This window comes from Rhipicephalus sanguineus, chromosome 5, assembly GCF_013339695.2.
Source record: "Rhipicephalus sanguineus isolate Rsan-2018 chromosome 5, BIME_Rsan_1.4, whole genome shotgun sequence".
Lineage (NCBI taxonomy): Eukaryota > Metazoa > Arthropoda > Arachnida > Ixodida > Ixodidae > Rhipicephalus > Rhipicephalus sanguineus.
Genome location: NC_051180.1, coordinates 139,119,544 through 139,142,546, shown reverse-complemented (window position 1 = coordinate 139,142,546; position 23,003 = coordinate 139,119,544). Strand labels below are relative to the sequence as shown.

Sequence of the window (23,003 nt, the reverse complement as noted above, 5' to 3'; positions counted from 1 at the left end):
GTTCGCAATGGCCTGACTCTCATCGTTGGCGAAGGCAGCGACCATTTCTCACAGGATGAACGCGCCTGATACGCGGGACCACACAGATGGAACGGACATGGCGAGGTCTTCTCTCCCATTCTTTGGACGAACGATCCCAAGGACGATGACGGCAGACCGATTATGAGGCGGGTGGAACGGAATCGAGCCGAGAATGCGAGAGGGAGTATAGCAGGCGAGCAGTGATTACGCCACGTTTTCTGGTAATAACCGCCACCCTTTGTCGTTCTGAGGCCGGGAAGTATGCAGTGGGTGAAGGAAAGGGCGAGGCTTACGAGAGAGTAGGTGCGAGGGGGAAGAGAGGTGGGCGTATTATTGGAGGGAGGAGTAATCAGCCGAGGAGGATAACTAGAGTGATGGCACGAAGAAACGTGAGCTGTTCGGGAGAATAAAGGAGTGGCTAAATGATCGCAAACCATCAAAAAAAGATCACAGCTCCTATCAACCGCCATGCACCCTGTATATCTGCTTCCTTGCGGTGTACACTATGAATGCGAAGGATGGGGGCTGTGCAACAGCAGTAACAGCCATCGTTCCTCTAACGTGACGGACGCAGAAGGTGTCTTTTAGCGCAACGTTCCCACGCGAAAGCATGAACAGTCATTGAATAGGTGGTCCGGCTGGAGCCAACGTCTCGACAAGAGGTCTCGTTTTCTTCAATGCTCCAGTGACGTCCAGTGTTGAAGGATTTCCCATCTGCTCAAACTTCCATCTTACCCTGAACTGCATTGGGCGAAACCATAGGGTCTTGTTCCGATGCGGGGACAGAGACAAGGAAGATAACACAGGACGCGTGTTGTTTAAAACGGGAGCGAGCTGAAACGTACGCACCTTGTCCGCCACTCCCTCGCTGGAGTAGGCTGCCCTGCTGTCCTGCAGGGAAGCTCCAGGTCTTGCTTCAAAGCAGCGCTTACCTCCCGACTGAAGGATGCAATGCGCGCGGGAGCTGCGAAACACAGAAATAGTGGGATATACTCAGCGGTTCAAGCGCGGTAATTGGTCAGCTAGGGGGAAAGTGGCTCGCCATGCACTGGCAAGTCCGAATTATTTGCCTTGTGCGTTATGAAACTGGACCTTCTCAAAACCTGTTTCGTCGACTAGACCGTGTGAATACTTCTCTAAAGGGATACGGTGCGGTAGAAAACAATATAAGCGAAAGGAGAGAAGAGCTCTCACCTCGTACTGCCGGACTCTGGGTGACGATGCGCGTGGCCGGTCCCTCACCGGCGCCCGTGGACGCGGTCACCCAGAACTCGTAGCGCTGACCCGTGCGCAAGCCGCGGGTCTCGTGCCAGAACTGGGACGACGGAACGGACACCGGTCGCGCCGGCACACCACCTGAGACCTGCTGCGCATAGATTGAAACGTGTGACAAACTCTAACGACGCGTTTACGTAAATTGATGAGAATGAAAAATATTTTTCGTTTAATTACAGTTTGCCATCCAAAGGCGACAAACAGTGTCCATCATTGACGTCGTTGTGGGGCCTCTGAACTAAGTTCGCTTAGTTCGCACTTGCCCTCTCTTTCTCCACCTTTGTGGTTGAGAGTCTACGAAGCTTAGCTTACTCGTACATGCGCTAAGGTAGGCAGTTGCTGTCTCGAAGACGACAATACCACTTGTGGAAACGCTGGCGCTAGCGCCACACCCTGTTCAAGAATATTGGTCGTCTCAAGCCTCCATCTTTTACTGAACTTCTTTCTTGCAAGCAGGGATGGTCATTCAATTTTTAGAACGCTAATACTAAAGCTCTGGCAAGAATCGCAGGAATCAGGCAGCGCAGTGTAAAAGTAAACAAAAGAAAAATGGTTAGACCTTAAACACATCGTCGTCAGTGCAGAGTGCCCTGAGATAGACAATGACACATTGAGCCACTCACCATATCGCAGCTTATCGCACAATTTACAAAGCTTTTTTTAGAAAGTTGTCGTTTCCGTTCCACTATGGAAGCTCTGCCGGCATCGCTAGCATAGCAACTGCCATGGCGATGCACTAAGCGGACCGTGGAGGAACCCGACGCCCACTGCTGGGGGATCTCTGCCAATCTCGGCGCATTCATCCCAGTGGAGTTGCGCTATCCCATTGGGGCTGAAATTTCGAACACGACAGTTGCTCTCTTTGTATCATGGCTCTCGGGCGAGATAAGAACCGTTTCCGAGTTTGCTTTGCCACCGCGTACGGACGCCGAGAACGCACCGAGCTAGCGAACAGATTGTGAAGAAGAAAAAAAGTCTTTTCGTTCGAGTTCACTTGTCGCATCTTCCATCCTTCTCTCGCCGTTTCCAGTACACAATGCGATTCCTTCTCCCGTCTGAGTTCTGGCAAGCTCACCATTTGCGAACTTATGTCGGGAACGTCTTGCTTCTTTATTTTCGCCATCTGACGCCTCACTTCCGAGCAAAATCTAATGAAACGCTTTGTCGATTTCTGCCCATTTAGCTTCTCTGTAGTGTTTCGTGGATGAGTGGTTTGTGCTTCGAAGCTGGCGCAATAGAGGGAGCTTTATATATAAGGAGTGGTTGCGAGATCCCGCAAATATTCGTTGTTAAGAATAAGAAAAGGAACTTGAAGATCTTTGGCACTGGACTTGACTGGCGGTCATTTATTTACGCCCTTTTCTTTAGGAAAAAGAACGGGTCCGCAAGGCCAGCTGTAAGACTTCGACGCAATTGAAACATACAAGCCGGTGCCAGCTGCAATCGCTTGCTGCAAGCATGTATGAAGTTTTCAGTTCAGCTTAGGAGAAAAAGAGTGCCCTACTAGGCCACTTACTGACCAATGTTCTTCGCTTGATCTCTCTCTCTCTTTCTTGCAAGATTTGGACCTTGGGGCTTCAAGTTTACTGATTATTTGTCAAAGAGTGTGACGAATAGCGGCAATGGCCTGACAAGCCTCCTTGGTGCGATACAAAAAACTGACTCTCAAGAGAACGTACCCCATCAGGCCAAGTTCACTTTTGCGTGGTCGCTCTTTCTCGCAGCTCCATATGTAAGCTGCCATACGTCATTCTCAGAAACCCGGGGCAAAATGATATGTCGAAATGGCGCGAACATTTCAGAGTCCGCAGTGATATTGCATTATATTTATACTTTATTTTAAACCCGGCTGCAAATGCTTCAAATGCTTCTCACGATACTTTCTCAATTCAGGAGGTCGAATGAGGGTGATATTTCTCGAGTCCGAAAATAAGTGTCCCAATAGGCAACTCGCATCACTCACAGTAAGCGGGCGGGGGGGGGAGTCACACTGAAATGTGAAGCCACTTTGACTGTTAATATATTTGGTTCCTGTCAAAGAGCGGCGCAACGTGCGACTCTCATTATAGAAGCTGCAATGTTATGTAGCTTCAGGAATTGAATTGCGCCGATTTGGAGGCTATAACCGGTTACTTGTACAGAGAACACTTCAACCATCTTTTCAGCCACCTCACCGGTTTTAGGGGAGCGAGACATGGTCAGATTTATTGTATTTCACTCGCAGGCTTCGAAATGACTAACAGACTTAGCGCTTCACAAACTCCCCCTCGTCGATCATCAAAATTTCCGAGGCTCGCTGCTGTATATAACGTTAGTTAGTGGAGCTTACAATCCCAGAGCTGCGCAGAGGTAAATGAAAGACTCCCTGAGGAGACACTTCGGATGGTTTTTGACCAGCCTGGCTTTATTACACTGGAGTGAAACCACAGTAAACAAGAGCATTCACACTCCATTCTCTTACTAATGTGACCGCCGTGGTCGACAATTGGTTGCCTAATTAAGAAAGAAAGCTGCTTCATACTGTCACTAGATCTGAACATTTCTGTTTACTGATATAAAGGAACACACACACACACGCACGCACGCACCCCCCCCCCCCCACACACACACACATCTCTTCCGTGTATTTAGATGCGAGTCCCGAATTACCTCAGCAGGTGCTGGCTGGCTAGCTGGTTTTTAATTGCTATCCCTACGACAGCGCTAGTTTCAAGAAACAGACGAGCACGGAAAGATTACGGGTGCTGGTTAGAACTTTCTAAGACTGTGAAGGCAATAGCCTAGTAGAACCTATGAACACCATCATCAGCCTGACTACTCCCACTGCACGGCAAATGCCTCTCCCATGTTCTGCCAATCAACCCGGTCCTGTGCTTGCTGCGGCCACAATATACCCGCAAACTTTTTAATCTCATCTGGCCACCTGACTTTCTGCCTCTTCCTCGCGCGCTTGCCTTGTCTTGAAATCCAGTTTGATAATCTTAATTATTGGCGGTTATCTTGCCTACACTCTACATGCTCTGCCTATGCCCATTTCTTCTTGATTTCAAATAAGATGTCCTTAACACCCGTTTCTTCCCTGACCCGCTCTGCTCTCTTCTATCACTTTCGTATCATTGTTCCTCTTATGGTTCGTTGCGACGTCCTCAACTGAAGTTGGACCCTCTTCATGAGACTCCAGGTTTCTGATTCGTAGGTATGCATCGGTAAGAGAGAGAGCGAGGAAAACCTAGTAGTACCGAAGTGCCCATAACGCATCCGAAAGGCAATACGCGCACCCATAGAGAATTAGATTCTAGTGATAGGGAAAGAGTAGGGAACATAAAATTGTACGATATAGTAACTGTCTCTCGTCGGGGAGGACAACTTAACCGCATTGTTTGGGAAGGGAGATGGGAATAGGGATACTGAGAGGGAAAACTGTTCTGCGACGCTGTTGTATTCATCGGAATGCTGCGATGTGTCGGATGCGGATTGGCATCTTTCACGAAAAGTATGGTGCACTAGAACGCGGCAGTGTGTCGTCTGCGCTGCAAACCAATGAGAGAACCATGGTCACTCTTGCAATGACGCCACGAGAGAGGCGCCACTATCGACCGGTGTGCCCTGCTTGCAAAATGTAAGTGTGCAACGCGAAACTTTCTGCGTTTATTGAGTAAAACGGTCGCATAACACAATTCAATATGAGATTATTTCCAAAAACTAAACATTATGAAACGTTTTGATGCATTATCGCAATAAATCAAGCTGTTCCTGCGTCTTCTGAGCATGTGCACGTTTCCTGTTGCAGATCAGTGTCCCGCAGAGTCTGAATGCTTGCTGTTTTAATTGCAGAATGCGTAAAAACATGGCTGATCCTTCCGTCGTAGGAATCGGTATAACACGAAAGTGAAACGTGTCTTCACAGAGGTAGAAGAGCCTTTATTGTGCATTGACATACGGGGGCGTGTACAATGCCTATTTGTGTTTGGCAGCTATAGCACTGTCAAACACAAAGAAAGACGCACGAAACGAACGCACTAGTATACTCAGCAAAGTAGAAAACTGGGCGAGTTGGTAGGTATTCATTTTCACAGGATAGCGCGCACTTACTACGGGGACAAAGAGAGAAGAACACGACAACACAAGCACTAACTTTCAACTAAAGTTTAATCATGGAAAAACAGAAGAAAAGAAATTAAAACACAGAGTCCCACGCATGCGTCACTGCGCAGAAAAAAACAAAACTAAACTACATGTCACACATCACTTCAAAGCGTAACAACATGGCACCACAGTTTTATTCCGTCACAAGGACAAGGTTACAAAGGAGGTCTGTGAGGCTTTCCAAATAAAAAAAGAAGGACATAGATGTGTGAGCCATGACGTCCTTGGCACTAACAAATAAAGAACTATCTTTCCTTGGCCACACCGATTAGCGCCTTGCAAGGGTCAACAGGTGCGTTTTCACCTCGCCATGTTGTTAGGCTTTCAAGTGATGTGTGACATGTAGTTTAGTTTTGTTTTTTTCTGCGCAGTGACGCATGCGTGGGACTCTGTATTATTTTCTTTTCTTCCGTGTTTCCTTGATTAAACTTTAGTTGAAAGTTAGCGCTTGTGTTGTCGTGCTCTTCTCTCTTTGTCCCCGCAGTAGGTGCGCGCTATCCTGTGAAGAACCATACTCAGGACGAGCGCAAACTAACTGTTACAGTTGTTACTTTGTCGTGCTCCAGCAGCGCGCTCTTTCGCAAACGTGGCCGCTGCAGGCAGCGAAGTGGCCTTCGTGCGCTCTGTAACTTCAACACAACCTTTGTGGTGACCGCACAAGACGCACAGGGAGATGAGCGCGCATCGCAACGAGTGGGGCGACGACCTTTAAAGCGCTCCGTTCGCGCCATCTCGCTGGTGATAACGAGAATACGTTGAAGTGCCACCGAGCTCTGAGTACCGCCAGCGGTAAATGGTGTATAGACCTTATGCAAAATTGCTGCCATCTGTCGGAGGTTTGACGAAACTACCGATTCGGCGCCATGTTGGAGGCTTGTGTCCGAATCGTATTGCTGTCGCTGCTATAACTTCTTGTGTGTATCTGCGTTGATATTCGACAATCGGGGCATAAAAACGTCAGACGAGCCTGCACACGTTACCGGCATTTCCTGGTTTTTACGTTGGCAATTATTACGTGTGAAGAACTGCGTCGCAACGAGAAGAAAGTACATGTTTGTCACCGAGTCACATGTAAGCCTGTCTTCGTTGAGAATGAAGCTTTGCGCTTGGTTATAAATTTTGTCTGTTTATAGTGTAGCAAATGAAGCGTTGTTAGCTATCGGAATACCATGCGTGTAGTGCATTATTCGTGGTAGGAGGCATTAGCGCGCGACGCGGCTGGGCACAGCGATGACGGTAAGAAAGTGCTGTTGACCCATTTCAAAGCGTATTTCATAAGGAACAGCCAACGTCGACCTAATGTATTGTGCATCTTATTTTAAATAAAACGTTCTCCTGTTTGTTATTTCTGAAACAATAAATGTTTCGCTGCTGTAGTCACTGATGTATGTTTTGCATAGAACTAGCGCACGATTAAAATGTAAGGTCCGCTTCTCACGCACGTGAAAAGTGAACATGAAACGCGTTAGTTACTCCAAGAAGTACGCGCCGATTAGCTAGTATTTTATTGAATAGCCTTCTGACATGTCCTAGTAAATAACACGATCCGCCAAGAATATTCGCGTTCACATCGTCCCTTTCGGGGCCTACTGGCGCCTTACAATTTCAACCCGTTGCAGCAAGGCAGTTTTGCGTCGCCGACTGAACGCTAGCGAAACCACCTCAGCGCGTAAGCAACGGTAGCGTACCCACGGTCGAATATAACACATCTGCGGGAACAGCATTTTTTTTTAGTTTCATACGAAAAGTGCCGCACAAAAGCATCTGTTAATATTTCATAGCACACAGAGGTGGATACAGCATTTTTTCCGAAGGGCGATTAGCGTCAGCTGGGCGAACCTGATATGTGCTCTTCTTGGGTATAAATACAAAGAGAAAGTAGTGGGGGCGGGGGGTCAGGCCATCCGGGCCGCCCCTCTGAATTCGTCAGTGATAGCACATGAAATGGTTGAAAAATACACATAGTGAAACAATACGCGCGCAAAGCATCCCACCGAACGCTACCTTGTTAAACTCCACAATCGAAAACAAACTACAAACAACACGTTCCAGCACAATCGGTTCGTTCGCTGAGAATCGATGACGCGCACGAGCTACCTGTCTAACATGTAATCGTTATAGAAATGAAATCAACAAAGTAATGCTATCAACAGCAGCGCAGGCATGCGTGAGTAGCCACGATGCAGCTTTGGAGCTCGTATACGAAGCCGGTTTGTCTGTGCCGGCAAGTACACGACGCGAAAACTGTCTCGTTCCGGCATGACACGAAAGAGTGTTCTCTGATGAGTGCCGATGCTGTCACATACCACATATATTAAGAATGGAAAACGTAAACACGGCGTTAGTCGTAAGCAGTAGCCGGAGCAACGGAACGATCTGCTGCTTCTCGTCGGCCGCGAGGAAATCTAATAACACATGGAAGCTAGTTTCCTGCTAACATTTTTTCAGTATCCCATTTTCCTCAATCTCAGCAACACGGCACACGAAAATATGTCGGCATTGCCGTTCCTATCAGCCGCCACACGTTGATACGTACGCTCCGTGTGTGCAGATGCGGAGCGCGCTTAGCCTTCAACATGGCGGAAATGCGCACGGCGGCCGCTAGATGGCAGCAGATTTTGCATAAGGTCTATATAAATAGCTCGCCGTTAGTACACCGAAGAACGTACGTTTTGTGACCGAATCGTTTAGCGCCGCGCGCTGTGGAGCAAGCGGCCGTGGGCGCGACTCCCAGTGACGGAACGTTTTCTTCTAATTTTTTCTTTATCATCTGTTAGTGTATATTTTATAACGTCATATCCGTGACGGAAATACGTCAGTGAAGTCTTGATGGGCCCCGGCACAAAACACTTTCGCACTAAAAAGAATTTTTCTGTTCATTCCATGCATATCTACGCCTGTCAGGTTATCATAGCAATTTGAACTTATGCGACGGAACACACGAGCAGCGTCAGGTGAGTTCCGTTCCACGGGCACCCCTCATCAATGGACGTCGGCAAGGGGATGCAAAAAGGCACTGCCCCCCCCCCTTCCCAACCCTCTTGCCTCTCGCCCAGTCATACCAGCGCTCCCCCATGCACCCGCCGCGATGCAACATCTTGCACCCTCCAAGACAAAATCCTGCCGACGCCCATGCCATCAGCATCGGCCAGAAGAGCGGTCGCCAGGTTCTGCTCAATAAAAAGAAATAACGCTCAGCGACGAATGCTGCTACATTTATTTGGAATTTACTCTTTCAACGGAGCCAAAGTGCACGAATGCAGCTAAACGTACCTGCGATGTGTTGGGAGTACGTCTTGTGGGTATCCGACCTGAACAAGCGAGGAGCTCTAGTCGCTCTGCAAAAACTCTAATGCACCAGGCTTCCGCGAACACTGAGTCTACCATGCACACACAAAAATTCGCTAACGCGGCATGAAAAACAGCTGGGAGCAATCGACGAGTTTCCCACGATCATGCACGACTAGCGCGGCAACTGCGTCATCAATCTCGGAGGCTTTGTAAATCCACTTACCAAAAATTGTTTGAGGGTGCTGTAACAGATGGCGAGAGGGTACACCGGTGCGTTCTAGCTCCGCAGGCCGTCGTGGCAAAAAGAGTCACGTATTCGTATCTGGATTACATACTGCTCAATTACAATACACCATACGAAGAGTCAGGACACGTTGAAGACGCGTCTTGCTCGAAGCGTTGCTTAAATGAGCGCAATGGTAAATTTTCTTTGTAAAGCCGGACGTAATTAGTAATTTATTTCTTAAAACTACACAGAAACAACTTTTATTTAACATTGAGAACTTCTGCTTCTATGTATAGTTTTAAAAAACATAAAAAATGGCAGGAATTGAAAGACAGACGACGAGGTCAGCGTTCACTCTGAGTATATACACTATAACTCTGAGACAATTTGTCGTCTGTTTCTTCTTTTCGCTGTTTGCTTATGCCCTTCAGGTGAGTAAAATTTTGTTCTAGAATGCTATACAGATGAATGGTATCCGTTTATGAAGGTTATGTTTTAGAGAAGCTTTATTTGTGCAGCCGTATCCATATTTTAGGGCTAACTTCGCTCAACGCCAGCCAACACAAGCAACGCAGACACATACCGTCATTCTCATGACAGAACAGCGCTCCTTTAGCAAAGACGCATAGGCGGTGGAGTCACATTTCCCTCTATTATTCTGAGAAACTCTGTGCATAGAGTTTCCTGCAATTACCTAGAGCAAACTCTGGCGCTGCGATCGTTCAGCCACCATGGGAATGATGGGTAGTACACTGATTTGCCTAATCTTCGTGCTTGCGGCTTCGAACGCACTTATGGCTTTGTTTATTTCTGTGTTTTGGTGTTCGTTTCGGATAAAAGAATAGACCATTGTGAACTTCATGACCTGAATTTGAATTGGTGAGCCTAAAGAGGATAAAGTGGTGAAGTGGAACTGCTGACTTTTGCTGAACTTCGTTTTGCGACAAAAAGGATGCAGGCGACGCGGAGCCAAACGGAGCCGTAAGAACGAAGTTTAGAAAAATTCGTGTACTACCCATCATTCCCATGCTGGCTGAAGCGCCATGCGTTGCAGCTCCCATAGACACTAGCGCCAGAGTTCCCTCTAGTAAATATTGTATTAAACTATGACTCTGTGCGCACCTACGCAGCTACACAGGGTGTAGATACCGTGGCTGATAATGATGAATAATTATGACTGAGCGCTTTGTAATGCGTGGGCCTTTGGTCCACCAACTCGTTGGGAACTTTATACAGAGTGACGTCGGGTGCGATTCTACGCCTCTGTCACGCAATATTACGTCTGTTAATGCGACTCCACGCCCTAAAAGACGCCCCTGTAGGGTTCTTTTCACCGAATCAGTTTTAAGCCTTGGCATCCCTCTGTGGTAGAACACCTTCTGGCTCGAACCCCTGATTTTTATCATTTCCACGTGTCGACATTTTTCGTTCGCGTACAGCGCCGCCGGGGACGAAATTTGTCCAACACAAGCTCTTCAACGATTCGGATAAAAACCAGCAGGAAACACGAACCACAGAGAAAGAACACGACGGGACAGGCTGGCACTTACAACTTATCACAGAACACTTGAAACGCAAACTTATACCCGCCGTGGTTCGTGATTACCACTGCTTTTTATTCAATTCGACACGTACAGTCGCGCTCAATATGACTTGCAACACGGGAGCGCGTGGCTTCACGAGTTCAAAGGCTGCTCATCGCTTCCACTAGCGCTAATTTCCATAACTAAATGCTGTTCTCGCACTCGGGGGTGATTGCAAATAAGAAAATATCATTTAGTTGCTGAAATGAGAACAAGGTGAACCCATGCGCAAACTTTGAACTCATGAGGCCAGGCGCTCCCGTGTTGCAAGTCATATTGAGCGCGATTATACCAACTAGCCCAGTCCATCACCTTGAGCTCTTTAACGCTATCGTGTTAATATAGCATATGAGCACGACAATACGGATGGCCAGTTTAGTCTGGAGTTGACTGCGGCACGACTGTGCAAGCAAAATGAACCGCTCCGCAAGTAGCAAGCTCAGGTGACATACATAGCACTTTGCAAGCTCTTCTGCGGAAATTTCGCATGTGGCGTGCTCGGTATAACATAGCTAAGCGCAGTGCGCAACCGCCGCTGTATCAAAGTGGCAATCCGCCACGTCTTCCGGAGCTTGCTGGAGCGGCAGAAGCGGCTCCGCAAGACGCAGCTTGCAATCCGTGCTGCGTCATTCGACCGTTGTCATGGTAACAATCTCCGCAACTGATAACGACGTCTACACGGCCGCATCGACGAAAGCCACGACAGGCTTCATTCAGAATACGTATCGGCGTGCTGCGCCACACTGCTGTTCGCAGCCCTGTCTTGCATTCAATAGGCAGTTTTAGAATAGCGTACGCAAAGATAGCGTTCGTTTCGGTCGCCCGCTATTTCCGTCACTTAACGCGGGCCCACATGATGATAGCGTACGAGGCATGCGCAGTTGTGACAAACGCTAACGCGAAGCTAACGCGAAACGCTATTCAAGTTCTGCCTAATAACGCCATGGTTCAGCTTCGGCTAGGTAAGGCTGCTTGCTCTTTGAAACCGCTATGCGCAGCTAGTTATGTATATGGGTCACAATTAATGCCTCTACGATCTGCTGTCCTCGCATAGCTCAGCACTGTCAGCTGAACATCAGAAGTACGTGGTGACAGCAGGTTGCATGTAGCTCGGTGCGTGGTGGAGCCGGTCATTGCGTTGGATGAGCTCCTTGGTGTAAAAGCTCGACTGGCCTCCTCTTAGTTACCCGCGGCTTAGCAGGTAAAGTGTCGCGCTGCTAACCTCGAGGGCGCGGGTTCAATTTCCGGCCACGGTGGCCGCATTTAGATTGGGACGAAATGCCTGAACGCCCGTGTTCTTGGATATATATGCGCGTTAAAGAACTGCAGGTGGATGAAATTAATCCGGTGTCCGTCACTGCGGCGTGCGTCGTAATGACATCGTGGTTTAGAACGTAAAACCTCATAAAAGCATTGCCCTCCTTTTGTCATCCTTTTGTCACTTTGACGTAACGGGGCATCCGTGTTTTTTGGCCTGGCCTAGAAGGTGTACTAAAATCGTGAACATCAAGTGAATATGTGTTATTGTAGATTAAAGAAGTTGACTATAAAACTGTACTGACTTGCTTGTAGCGTGCGGTAATGAAACGATAGCAATACGCATCAGTGTCTCTGGGTATGAACATAATAAGAGTTTCGGTTTAACTTATACAACCATCTACGCACGCAGCGCGAAACCACGAAATAGCAATAGTTAGCCGAACGCAGAAGTTTGCAGGCAGATTGTATTCACTTTCATGGCGCTGAAGCTGGTTGCGTGTTTCTCAACGCCGCTATAATACTCCTCCTCTCTGCTTAATATTGGCTGTTTATATCGAAGGGCCAGATTACTGTGGCCACTGGAATTCGTGCGGCTTCTTTAGTTCAGAACGATATTGAAAATACGCCTCACGCACAGCACAAAGCTGCCGAAACGGGCGCAATTCAGATCCTGAATAACTGTGGGCGAACCACGGTGTAAGACATACGTATACTATTTAGGTGGGGACTCTTAACGGCTTACTTGCAAGGCGCGATGAACCAGATAAAGAAGCAACGGTGCGAGCGCGTGGGTCCGGTGAGCACAGTGGGTATCTATCGGAGCAACGACGAAACTTCAAAGATGCCAAAGGTTTCGTCTCCCGTTCTTACAGAAGCGGGCGCTTCCCGGTAAATATGAAATAACCGAGCCACGCGGCTAAACTAGGTCAGTGGCTGTAAAACGCCTCTCACATGCACGTCCTGCAGCTTGCAGACGTGCAGAGAGGGGCATGCGGCCGTCTGCCATTCGGGTTTGCCGCGAAGCGCCGGTTACTATCAACGCGAGACTTTTCCGTATTGAAGTTCCGTCGTTCCTCTGGTAGACAGGCGTTGCGGTCACCGAAGAGGTAGGCTTGCGCCTTTGCTACATTTTCTGGTCCTCGCCTAAAGATTAGTGTCTCACACGGTGTTCTGGACGTAGTATGCTGGGCGTGCTGCTGCATACTGCGCGTGCACCATGCCATCTCCAAGACCTCCGCGCGCGCACAGCGCTGACGCGGACGAACAACTAAAGCTGCGCGTAACACGTGACTACATGTGGGATAAGCGCGTGCACTGACCTGGTTGGGCGCATGGGCATGCACCCGGCTGTACACAGTGTACCGCTGGAGCACTCCCTTTGCCTTGGGTGGTGGAAGCCAGCTGATCAGGATGGCGTCCGGTGCCAGAACCAGTGCCTTGATGTCCGCAGGTGCCTCGGGCACTGTATCAATTAGCGCCCAATCAACGTCCATATTATAATAATTACTCGCAACAACCACCACCACCACCACCACAACAACAACATCAACATCAACAACAACGGACTTGGAGTACAAAGGCCCGTTCCACTTATCAACACCTGTTTTTTTGGAAACTGCAAACTCAAAGCCTCACTGCTGACGAGGTAAACTAACGCAACGAAGAGACAACACGCAGGAAAGAAAGACCAGAAAGAGCTCTTGACGCAGTCTTCATTTTCGGCGTTCGTAGTGTTTTTGTTGGAGTAATACTGAAAGGCGAGCTAGTTGGTACATATACATCGTAATAACTTTTTCCAGCGCAGACTGACACACGTTCCCTCTCTTTGTCCGTGTGTTAGTCTGCGCCAGAAAAAGTTATTACGGTGTTTTTGTTGTGGCAGCCTACTTAATCGTAAATGCGATACTTATTGTCTAACAGATACTTCTTCATATCCTCACCCTACGCTGTACAGTCGCGCTCAATATGTCTTGCAACACCGGAGCGCGTGGCATCAAGAGTTCAAAGATTGCGCATGGCTTTAACTTGTCTTCATTTCAGCAACTAAATGATATTTTCTTACTTGGAATCATCCCAGAGTGCAAGAGCAGCGTTTAGTTATGGAAATAAGGGCTAGTGGAAACCAGGAGTAGTCTTTGAACTCGTGAGGCCACGTGCTCCCGTGTTGCAAGTCATATTGAGCGCGACTGTACGTTCGAACCATATCGGGCGGCTTGTACAGATAAGGTTGTATGTTCGAAGGCACTATCACAAAAGAAATGTTTTCGATGAATACGCTAACGCTTTCTGCAGCAAGCCGTGTGATGGAGCGATTGCAATCTTACCGTCCTCGGGTGTGCTGCAGTGTACTGGCTCGCTGAATGCTCCTGCGCCGGCGCCAGTGCGAGCGGCTACGCGAAGGCTGTAGTTCCGGAAAGGCTCCACACCACCCAGCACTACCGACGTGACGTCGGCAGACACGTCGCGCTCGGTCCACGGGGCCCCCGCCTGGGACGACGCCATCTCGGCTTCTTCCAATCCTGGCACAGCGAACAGGGTATAGGGTGTAAGGATAGAGTGAGGGGAAGGACGACTTGAACTTCGTTTATTTCAGGTATTTCTGTTTTTTTTGTAGCGTTAGCTACAATGGCCTAGCCGAGCCAGTTTCGCGTGAATCCACAAGAGCCGTGCTGCGCATGCGCGAGGATCAGTGATGTCACGCACCGGAGCCGGCAACTCCCGCGCACTCTGCCGCCGCCGGTCTGCGCTTTCCAGAGGAGTGACGTCGTAGCCTTGGCAGAGGAATTGGCGCCGGCGCGCGCGCAGCTATTTGCCTTCGCTGTGCAGTCGCCGTCTGACACTGCGCTGGAGCTGCTTGATAGCGCCTCTGACTGGCGTTTGCCAGTGTGGTGTAGCCATGGAGAAGGAGAGCGCAAGTGCTGCTCAACGGCGCAGAAGAGCGGAGAAGCTTAACTCATCGAATCCTGAAGTAGTTGCCTGGCAAAATAAATATACATGTGCCACATAATACGTATACCGTGTGTGTGTCATTGGAGCAGCAGTAAGCATGACAATCAAGCTAATCCTAGACAATCAGGAAAGCTAAGAATACTTAGCTGAACCTTTGCTAACGCTACGTTATCCTGGCATAACCGAGCTAAGCCATTGCAACATTTTTAAGGAGATAAAGCGACAGAAAGAAAAGAATTGATAAGATAAAGACAGGGTGATTAACCGGGCTACGAGTGTTGTTAAACCTGATTATTTTGCTTTTCATCATAGTAGAGGTCTTCTCTTGCGCATTTATTTAATTCGCCCCTCGAATTTTACGCGGTTTTGTCTTCGAATTTTCTCATATTTCTCCGTTTTTGTGGCCCTCGATCCCCTGTTCCTAAGCGTCTTGCTTAGAGTGTGGCATTATTGAAAAATTCGTCTGAAACTGCTAGCGAACATTGCTGTGGACTTCAGAACTGTTTTTACTGCTTTGTTTGTTGCGTACAGACGCTAACATTTCTTACAACACGGTGGACTAAAAGCTTTTAGCCAAGGTTACAAAAAACAACAACAAAAACATACGCTTACGACAACAGCCGGGAGCTGATGCTCGCAGTGATATACGCAAAATGCTCACCATAGAAACCATGGTCGATCAGTTTATAGATGACGCGGTAACCCTTGTGGAGGCCGTCCAAACTTTTCTCGTGCAGCACTGCCCATGAGACGCGTAGGCTCGTGGCCGAAGTGGCTGAGCAGTGGACGCCTGACGGGGCCACCTGAGGCACTGAGGATAAGGAAAAACAGTGAAGAATACGCAGTCAAATTGACGTTGACATGCTGAAGCAGAATCGCGCGTTGGGCTAGTTGGTGGATCTGTTAGACAAGACATGATTTATGTTGTGTTGCGACACATGTGCTCGGTCTTGATGACTCATTGATCTGTATATATGTTCTTTCTTTTTCAAAAATAAATTTAGTTCTGAGTTCAGCTTGGTGTCCTGTTGTTCTCTCTGTCCGTGTTTAACCCGTTGCGCTGTCAATTATTTTGCGATAACGTTGACAGAGTTTAGCATTGCCATAAACACTGGGAAAGAGATGCCAGTTTCGGTGAACAACAGCATATGTTAACCTGACTGATATACGGACAAGCTGCTCCATGACTCGCGCCACCACTGGACATGACGTCAACACTAACACCCTTAAAGCTAACACGACAAGGATGACAAGGCGCCCTTGACAAAGATAGGTCCTCCTATGGAAACGTCCGCCAGCCTATCTGAGGCACTTTCTCGTGTTCGTTCAACCTATCCCACTCCATGCACTGGGTGAAAGCTGCGATGTAATACGGACGTGAACGCCCGAACGCGGGAATAACAAGAAAGCTAACCTAAGAAGCTCGCTTGCTGACTAGCTAAGTAGGAAACTTATGCATAAGAGCAGAAAAAGGTTTGGGTTCGAGCTAGTTGGTACTCCATAATCAACCACTTCTTGCGCAAAATTTCTTGAACAGAGCACCAGTCGGTTTCGTTCTTTGTTCAATAAATTTTGCGCAAGAAATAGAAGCGCACAAACCTAGCGAGAGAGAGGAGGAGAAGAGGAAGGCAGGGAAGTTATCCAGGTGGTAGCATACGGTATTCTACCCTGCACTGGAGCGGGGAAATAGGGGGATTGGAAAGAGAGAGATAAAAATGGATAACAAAGAACAGACACACACACACACACATACACGCACATACACACATACACGCACACGCAGCACACACACACACACACACACACACACACGTTAGACGACCAGCCTCTGTGAGCTGAAGACTAACGCTCCGGACACACACACACATACATACACACACACGCACGCACATGCACGCACACACACACACACACACACACGCATGCACACGCACACGCGCAAACACACACACACACACACACACACACGTTAGACGACCAGCCTCTGTGAGCTGAAGGCTAACGCTCCGGACACACACACACACAAACAGTGCGCGTTACCAGGCGCTATGTGTTTTAGGGGCGAAGCTCTTAAGGCGGCACCCGTTCGTCCCTCGTAGTCGTAGTAGTAGTAGTGCGTAACCAGTCGTAATGCTAGTACCAGATCTTGACCTCCAAGGTGGTGCCGGTGGGAGATTTTTCCTGTGCGTTGTTGAACAATAAAAAATTCGCAGCGTGCGCGTTAACTAAAAGCCGAATTCTTCTGTCTCTCATTCCCCATTAGCAGCCATTGGAATGTTCCAGTAGGAAACGTTAGTAGAAGTAGAAGTGTAAGTGTTAGCTAAAAGCCGACTTCTTCTGTCTCTCATTCCCATTAGCAGCCATTGTTTACCTCCAAGGTAGTGCCTGGTGAGATTTCTCCTGTGCGTGATTAAACAATAAAAATTTTGTTCAAAACGCCGTTGATTGATGAAATAAACCAACGAAAGACGCCAGATGTTTTCTAAAAGCAAAACGAAAGAACGCCAGATGTTTCTAAAGCGAAACGAAAAGACGCCAGCTGCTTAACGAAAGACGCCAGATGTTTTCTAAAGCAATGGTTTTCTAAACAAAGAAAATTCACATCGTACATGTAAAATTAAAGTGAGCTGCAAGTCGTCATAACTCATCGAACCTTTGGTATAAACGCGCCCGATCTCACGTCGGTGATGATGTACTGGGCAGAATTCACGGAAGATTCACGGTTTACCGATGAACCTCCGCAGCTTCGCCCACTCATCATCATTCACTCCGTGGATATGCTGTGATTTTTTTCGGACAACGCGAGAACACGAATTGAACTGAATGAAAGCCGACAGTATGAATTTCAATAAACATTCTTTCACCGGAACGTCGTGCGCTATTGGTATGTGCACACACAAAAACAGACAATCGAAGTAGGTGCAGTAGTCGTATATGTTTAATTACTTAAGGACAATAAAAATGCTTGGGAGTGAGAAGCTTCGTGGTCGACTACGTAGACGACGAATCAAGTTCACTTGTTTCACACCTTAAAGCAGACGAAGCGACAGCCTCAATTTTCCTGTGCTGTAACATTACGCAGCATAGTTGAGGACCGTACGAGGTGCTAGTATACTCACTAACACGTTTAGGCTCGGGATAGATTCCCGAATTATGCGGCTAGATTGCGATAAGGACTGAATGCAGATCTCCAGTATACCGAGATTCGTATGGATATTCAAAATCCCCTGTCGGTCAACAATTATTCTGAGCCGTCAAAAAATAACAATAATTTATATGCATGTCATGATTTTAATTTTACCACCTGTCATTTATATTCGTCATACATTCTCGTCAAGCTATACAAATTTTGATAAACATTACGTTAGCGAAACGGCCGCGAGACCACCAAGACCGTGGCACGTAAATCATGCCGTTCATGACATGCGTATCGTGATTTTCACATTACGGCCTGTCACTTATGTTCGTCATAAACTCCATACGAGTTTCGTTTATATATCCAGTCAGCAAAACTGCCACGAGAGCACAAAGTCGTAGGCGGCTAGATAGATAGACAGATACGCTCAAAGTGGCAGAAGTTCGCTAAGAAATGCTTCGCATTTATTGATAGATATGAAATAGACAGGACAGTTATGTGCTTTCCAGAAAAGACACGCAAACAAGCAGGATGCCAAATATTGTTGCGTGTTAAATGAAGGGTCTCCAACGAACCCATACTGTTTTCAGAATGCATGTAAAGACGCTTCGGTGCGATGTTTCTGAAACTCCCTTCTTTGCACGTGCTCTCCTCGCGCACTTTTGTAGGACTTCCAGCATACGATTTCTTAGCTTTTGGATCTGTACATCTAAAACTCCCCCTTGTTTTGGCGCTTCGCCTCGTGAAATTCAGACTAAGCAGCAGTGGGCTCACCATCTTCCGCGGTGTAGACAATGATCTCGTCCGAACGCGGTCCGGCCCCCACGGCGTTGTACGCCTGCACCAGGACGCTGTACTTGGTGAACTTGCGCAGATTGTTGAGCACGCACTCGCCGGGTGCCTCGTCTCCCTCTGCCCCGCTCTCGATCGTCTTGTAGAGGTGCAAGTCACTCGAATTGTGAAGCTTGTAGCCCACGTAGTAGCCCCGGATGCTGCCGTGACGAAGTTCGGGCACCGGAGGCTGCGGGCGCCACTTTCACTGTTTACTGTTTCGAACGCTGTCATCCCATGCACGCTTTTCTCAACAGTGTGGTTACTCGTAGGGACACACAAGTGGGATTTTTCTGTCCAGCGGACGACGTGCAACATAGCGCGTAGTGCATATTCAATTCAATTCAATTCAATTCTTTATTTGCAGACGTCAAACATACAGAAATATCAAAACTGGTTGGACCCATAGCCAAAGGCTAGTTGCGGGTCCAAAAAGATGAATAAATAAAAGTTCCATGTACAAAAGAAAGATATAATACATACATATAGATAGCAATCGTACATCCTTAATTTGCACGAGCGAACAAAAGGAAAGCGAAAGTTTGGGTAAGTGAACGATTGTACTTAACAGCTCTAGCTAAACTTACGAAACACGTGTAAGCAAGGCAAATTCTTACATTTTTATGAAAGGTTAAACATACTTGGCTAATCCCCCCAAAAAACAAATCACTGGTTGAGAATGGTCTTTTTAACAGGTTTCAGCAAGTTACTGACACACACACCAAAATGACATCATGATTGTTCACATTGATAAACACTGTTCAGAGCAAGTAAGTATTTTTTTAGCACTGATGGAAAATTATTTGCTTGTTTTATTTCTGCTGGTAATTTATTCCAAATTTTCGGCCCTGAAAACTGTAGCAAACGTTGTCCGTAAGCATTCTTTGTTGGGGGAAGATTAAAGTTTCCATATGCTTGATTTCTTGTCACACGAGAGGATGAGCAAAATAAAGAAACATGAAAAGGCAGGTTGTTTTTAACAACATTGAAAACACACGTGGCAATTTTTAATTCGTGTACCTTATCATAGGGCAAAATATCCATTTTTATAAACAAGGGCAGACTAGGCTCGTCGTAGCCTGAATTGGTAATTATTCTCAGGGCTCGTTTCTGAAGTTTGCGTACAGGTTCAAGATAAGTTTTGTATGTCGCACCCCATGATTCATTACAGTAGGAGATATGGCTGTGGATGAGTGAGAAATATAAAATACGCAGAGTATTAGTATCGAGATGATGACGCGCTTGTGAGAGTGCGTAGCATCCTGAGGAAAGCTTTGTACAAACTGCATTTATTTGCTCTTGCCAGTGCAGATTGTTATCGAATACTACGCCAAGGTATTTAAATGAGCTGGCTTCGTCAAGTGGAAATTCGTTTATTCGTAAATCTAGTGATTTAGGAGGCATGATATTGCTGCGCGTTCGAAACACCACATATTTAGTTTTTTTGACGTTTATAGTAAGTTTGTTCATCACAAACCATTCACTTGCTTTTTTCAATTCTTTGTTTGCTTTAGTTTCCAGATCACAAATGTTGTCAGCTGTTATAAAAGATCGAAAGAGAATCTTCGTTGCAGGCATAGCTAACGCGAATAATGCTTGAGATAACTATAGAGACACTGCCGTATTTATTCTATTTTTTACTGCTGACTCGAAGGTCCCGGGATCGAATCCCGGCCGCGGCGGCTGCATTTTGATTGAGGTGAAATGCGAGGTCCGTGTGCTTAGATTTAGGTGCACGTCAAAGAATTCCAGGTGGTCGATATTTCCGGAGTCCTCTACTACGGCGTCTGTCATAATCATATCGTGGTTTGAGACGGAAAACCCCCAAAATTATTATTATTTATTATTTATTTATGTTAGGTGCCTTGTCAATTCTGCGAACGAGTATTCATTCTTGAATAGCAAATTACCAGTCACTTGTCGGCACACTTCGAGGGAACATTTCAGCTTGCTTTTATAAAGCGAAGGGGATCTAAGACATCATGGTGTTTGGAAATCATTATTGCTTTTAACCAAGAGAAGGGGTAACAATTTGGTAAAACAATTAGGCCACAAACTAAAGCTTTAATTTTGATGTTATTAGCGTATTTTCACTTAATAACGTTTATAAGATATTTCTACAACTAGATGAAAAGAGGTGGCTGAAAAGGCACTCGTATTCAGTGCTCATTAGTCAAATATACAGCTGACGTCGCCTTTGCAAAAAATAAAAACACACGAAAGTTTCAGGAAGAAGTTCCGTCAGCAAAGATTTCGTCGCACGTACCTATTGCGCTATCGACGTTGTGGATTGCGACATTCGGGGTATTTAGCCTCGCCCAAAATTCATATTGGTAGAATTCACGGTGCATAACCCATCCAAAGACAAATGAAGAAAGGGCACATGCAAACGCACGTCCTATCGTGCATTCATCTCAAAGTAGGCAGTTACCAGCGCCAGAGGCTGTCGTAAGTCTTACCTTCCAAGTGACTTTGAGGGACTGCGGGCCCAATGTCTGGACGGAAACGTGTGTTGGCGGACCCCCAGGCACTACGACAGAAGGACAAAAATGTTCATGAAACACAAGTGTACCACCACCGATATCCCGACCAATTAAATAATTGAATGCTAAGAAAGCTCATTCGAAGCTAGACACACTTGCTAAGTCAATTGATCAGGTTTCACTTGATATGGTTGAATCCCCACTGAGTTATGTTGTTTAAGATAATGAAACCTTTTCAGCAAGGCGTTCTTAACGTGTCTAAGTAGAGTAAGTTGCCACATCGATATAAAATCTGACACTTCCAAGCTCCATGTTATCTCGACAGCCATAGTGCTCATCTGCTGTCTGTTTTCTTTTTTTTAGCATAAATCCCGGCATATGTCTGACTTGTCTGTTGTCACAAACGTTATGTGCGCCTTTGTTAATCCTGCATGTAACAACAAAACCGGAAAGCGCGTAGCTATATGTAAAAACACAATTGTGGAAAGCGCCACAGCGTTCCGTCTCACATAAAAAAGTAATATTTGGCATGCTGGACGTATTTCGTTGAGCTTTTGTAGCCTCCACTTTGCTTTCATTAAATATAAACCACTGTATTTAGATCATCGATCTACAAAGGGCATGATGCGAGAAAGCTATCTATATCAACTTCTACACAATAGGTGACTGAGTATGCTTGCTTGAATGAATCATTCTGTTCTGTGTTTAAGGAACCAGACGTAGGTGGAGCTAATTGAATCCGTTCATTATAGTTTCCTGGGCAAGGCAGGCTAGGCAAACTACATGGGCGATGGAAATAAACGCGAACAATGCGGCATCTACGCGCCTGATGTTTCGGATTTATCTTCGAGCGTTTGTAGCTTAGATGGTAATAGAAAGCTACTCAGTCATCCATGATGCAATCAAGGACACCTCTAGCATCTTTTTATTGTCATTGAGGTCAGAGCGCGATGAAAACAGTGCGCCGCGCTGTTCGCGTTTCTTTCCATCGCCCCTGTACGTGTAAGCGACGTTGGAGTCAATGAAAAAATGCACAACACGGCTGTACTCGTAACCAGGTGCGTCGCTCGCGAGGCGTATTTGATTAACTTCGAGACTGCACTCTAAGACTGTCGCAAACGAGATTAATGTTTAAGGTTCTTTAGGTGTGACTTTGTCAGCTGGGCTCCGTACGCCCCGCGTTGCAGTTGCGTAAGCTTGCCTTACGAACCTTTTTATTATTCATGCAAACAAGAGCGCCTGCACCAACAGCTTCTTGCGTCTGTCTGGCTTCATTCTTAGAATGAGGAGGATAACGGGTGAACATCCTAGACGTATACGGACGTAGTTGAGAACATGCCCGTAAAGTCTACTTGGCGAGGCTAAGCAGTGTGCCACGTCACTTTGACATGTGTCGTTAGTTCCTCCTACGTAAGCCATTATTGGTTTGCTGGATCGTCGGAAGGACGGCGCAGGGTCCCTATTTAGCAGATCCGATTACGCTTTTCTGCAGGCACACACAACCCAACATATGTGTTATCCCCGTGGTGCACACTTGAATAAGGTCTGCGCAGTGCTGCTCTGCAGCTATATAACAGCTGCATCTTACCGGTACTTACCTACGGAGCAGAAACCTGGAGGCTTACAAAGAGGGTTCAACTTAAATTGAGGACGACGCAGCGAGCGATGGAAAGGAAAATGATAGGCGTAACCTTAAGAGACAGGAAGAGAGCAGAGTGGGGCAGGGAACAAACGGGGGTTAAGGATATCATAGTTTAAATCAAGAAGATGAAGTAGCACGTCGGCAGGATAACCGGTGGTCA

At 46.9% G+C, this 23,003-nt stretch overlaps 1 protein-coding gene across 1 annotated transcript in view; it reads right to left on the bottom strand.

Annotated features, from left to right (window-relative positions):
* Positions 1 to 1,083: 1,083 nt before the first annotated feature.
* Positions 1,084 to 23,003, bottom strand: part of LOC119394994 (Down syndrome cell adhesion molecule-like protein Dscam2) — a 44,821-nt gene continuing 22,901 nt past the window's right edge. The window contains exons 10-16 of the mRNA XM_049416050.1: positions 21,178 to 21,248; positions 18,662 to 18,908; positions 15,413 to 15,562; positions 14,127 to 14,321; positions 13,122 to 13,264; positions 1,216 to 1,387; positions 1,084 to 1,157 (exon numbers count right to left, since the gene is read on the bottom strand). Of these exons, the coding sequence (XP_049272007.1) occupies positions 1,084 to 1,157; positions 1,216 to 1,387; positions 13,122 to 13,264; positions 14,127 to 14,321; positions 15,413 to 15,562; positions 18,662 to 18,908; positions 21,178 to 21,248 (1,052 nt within the window). The remainder of the gene's footprint in view (positions 1,158 to 1,215; positions 1,388 to 13,121; positions 13,265 to 14,126; positions 14,322 to 15,412; positions 15,563 to 18,661; positions 18,909 to 21,177; positions 21,249 to 23,003) is intronic.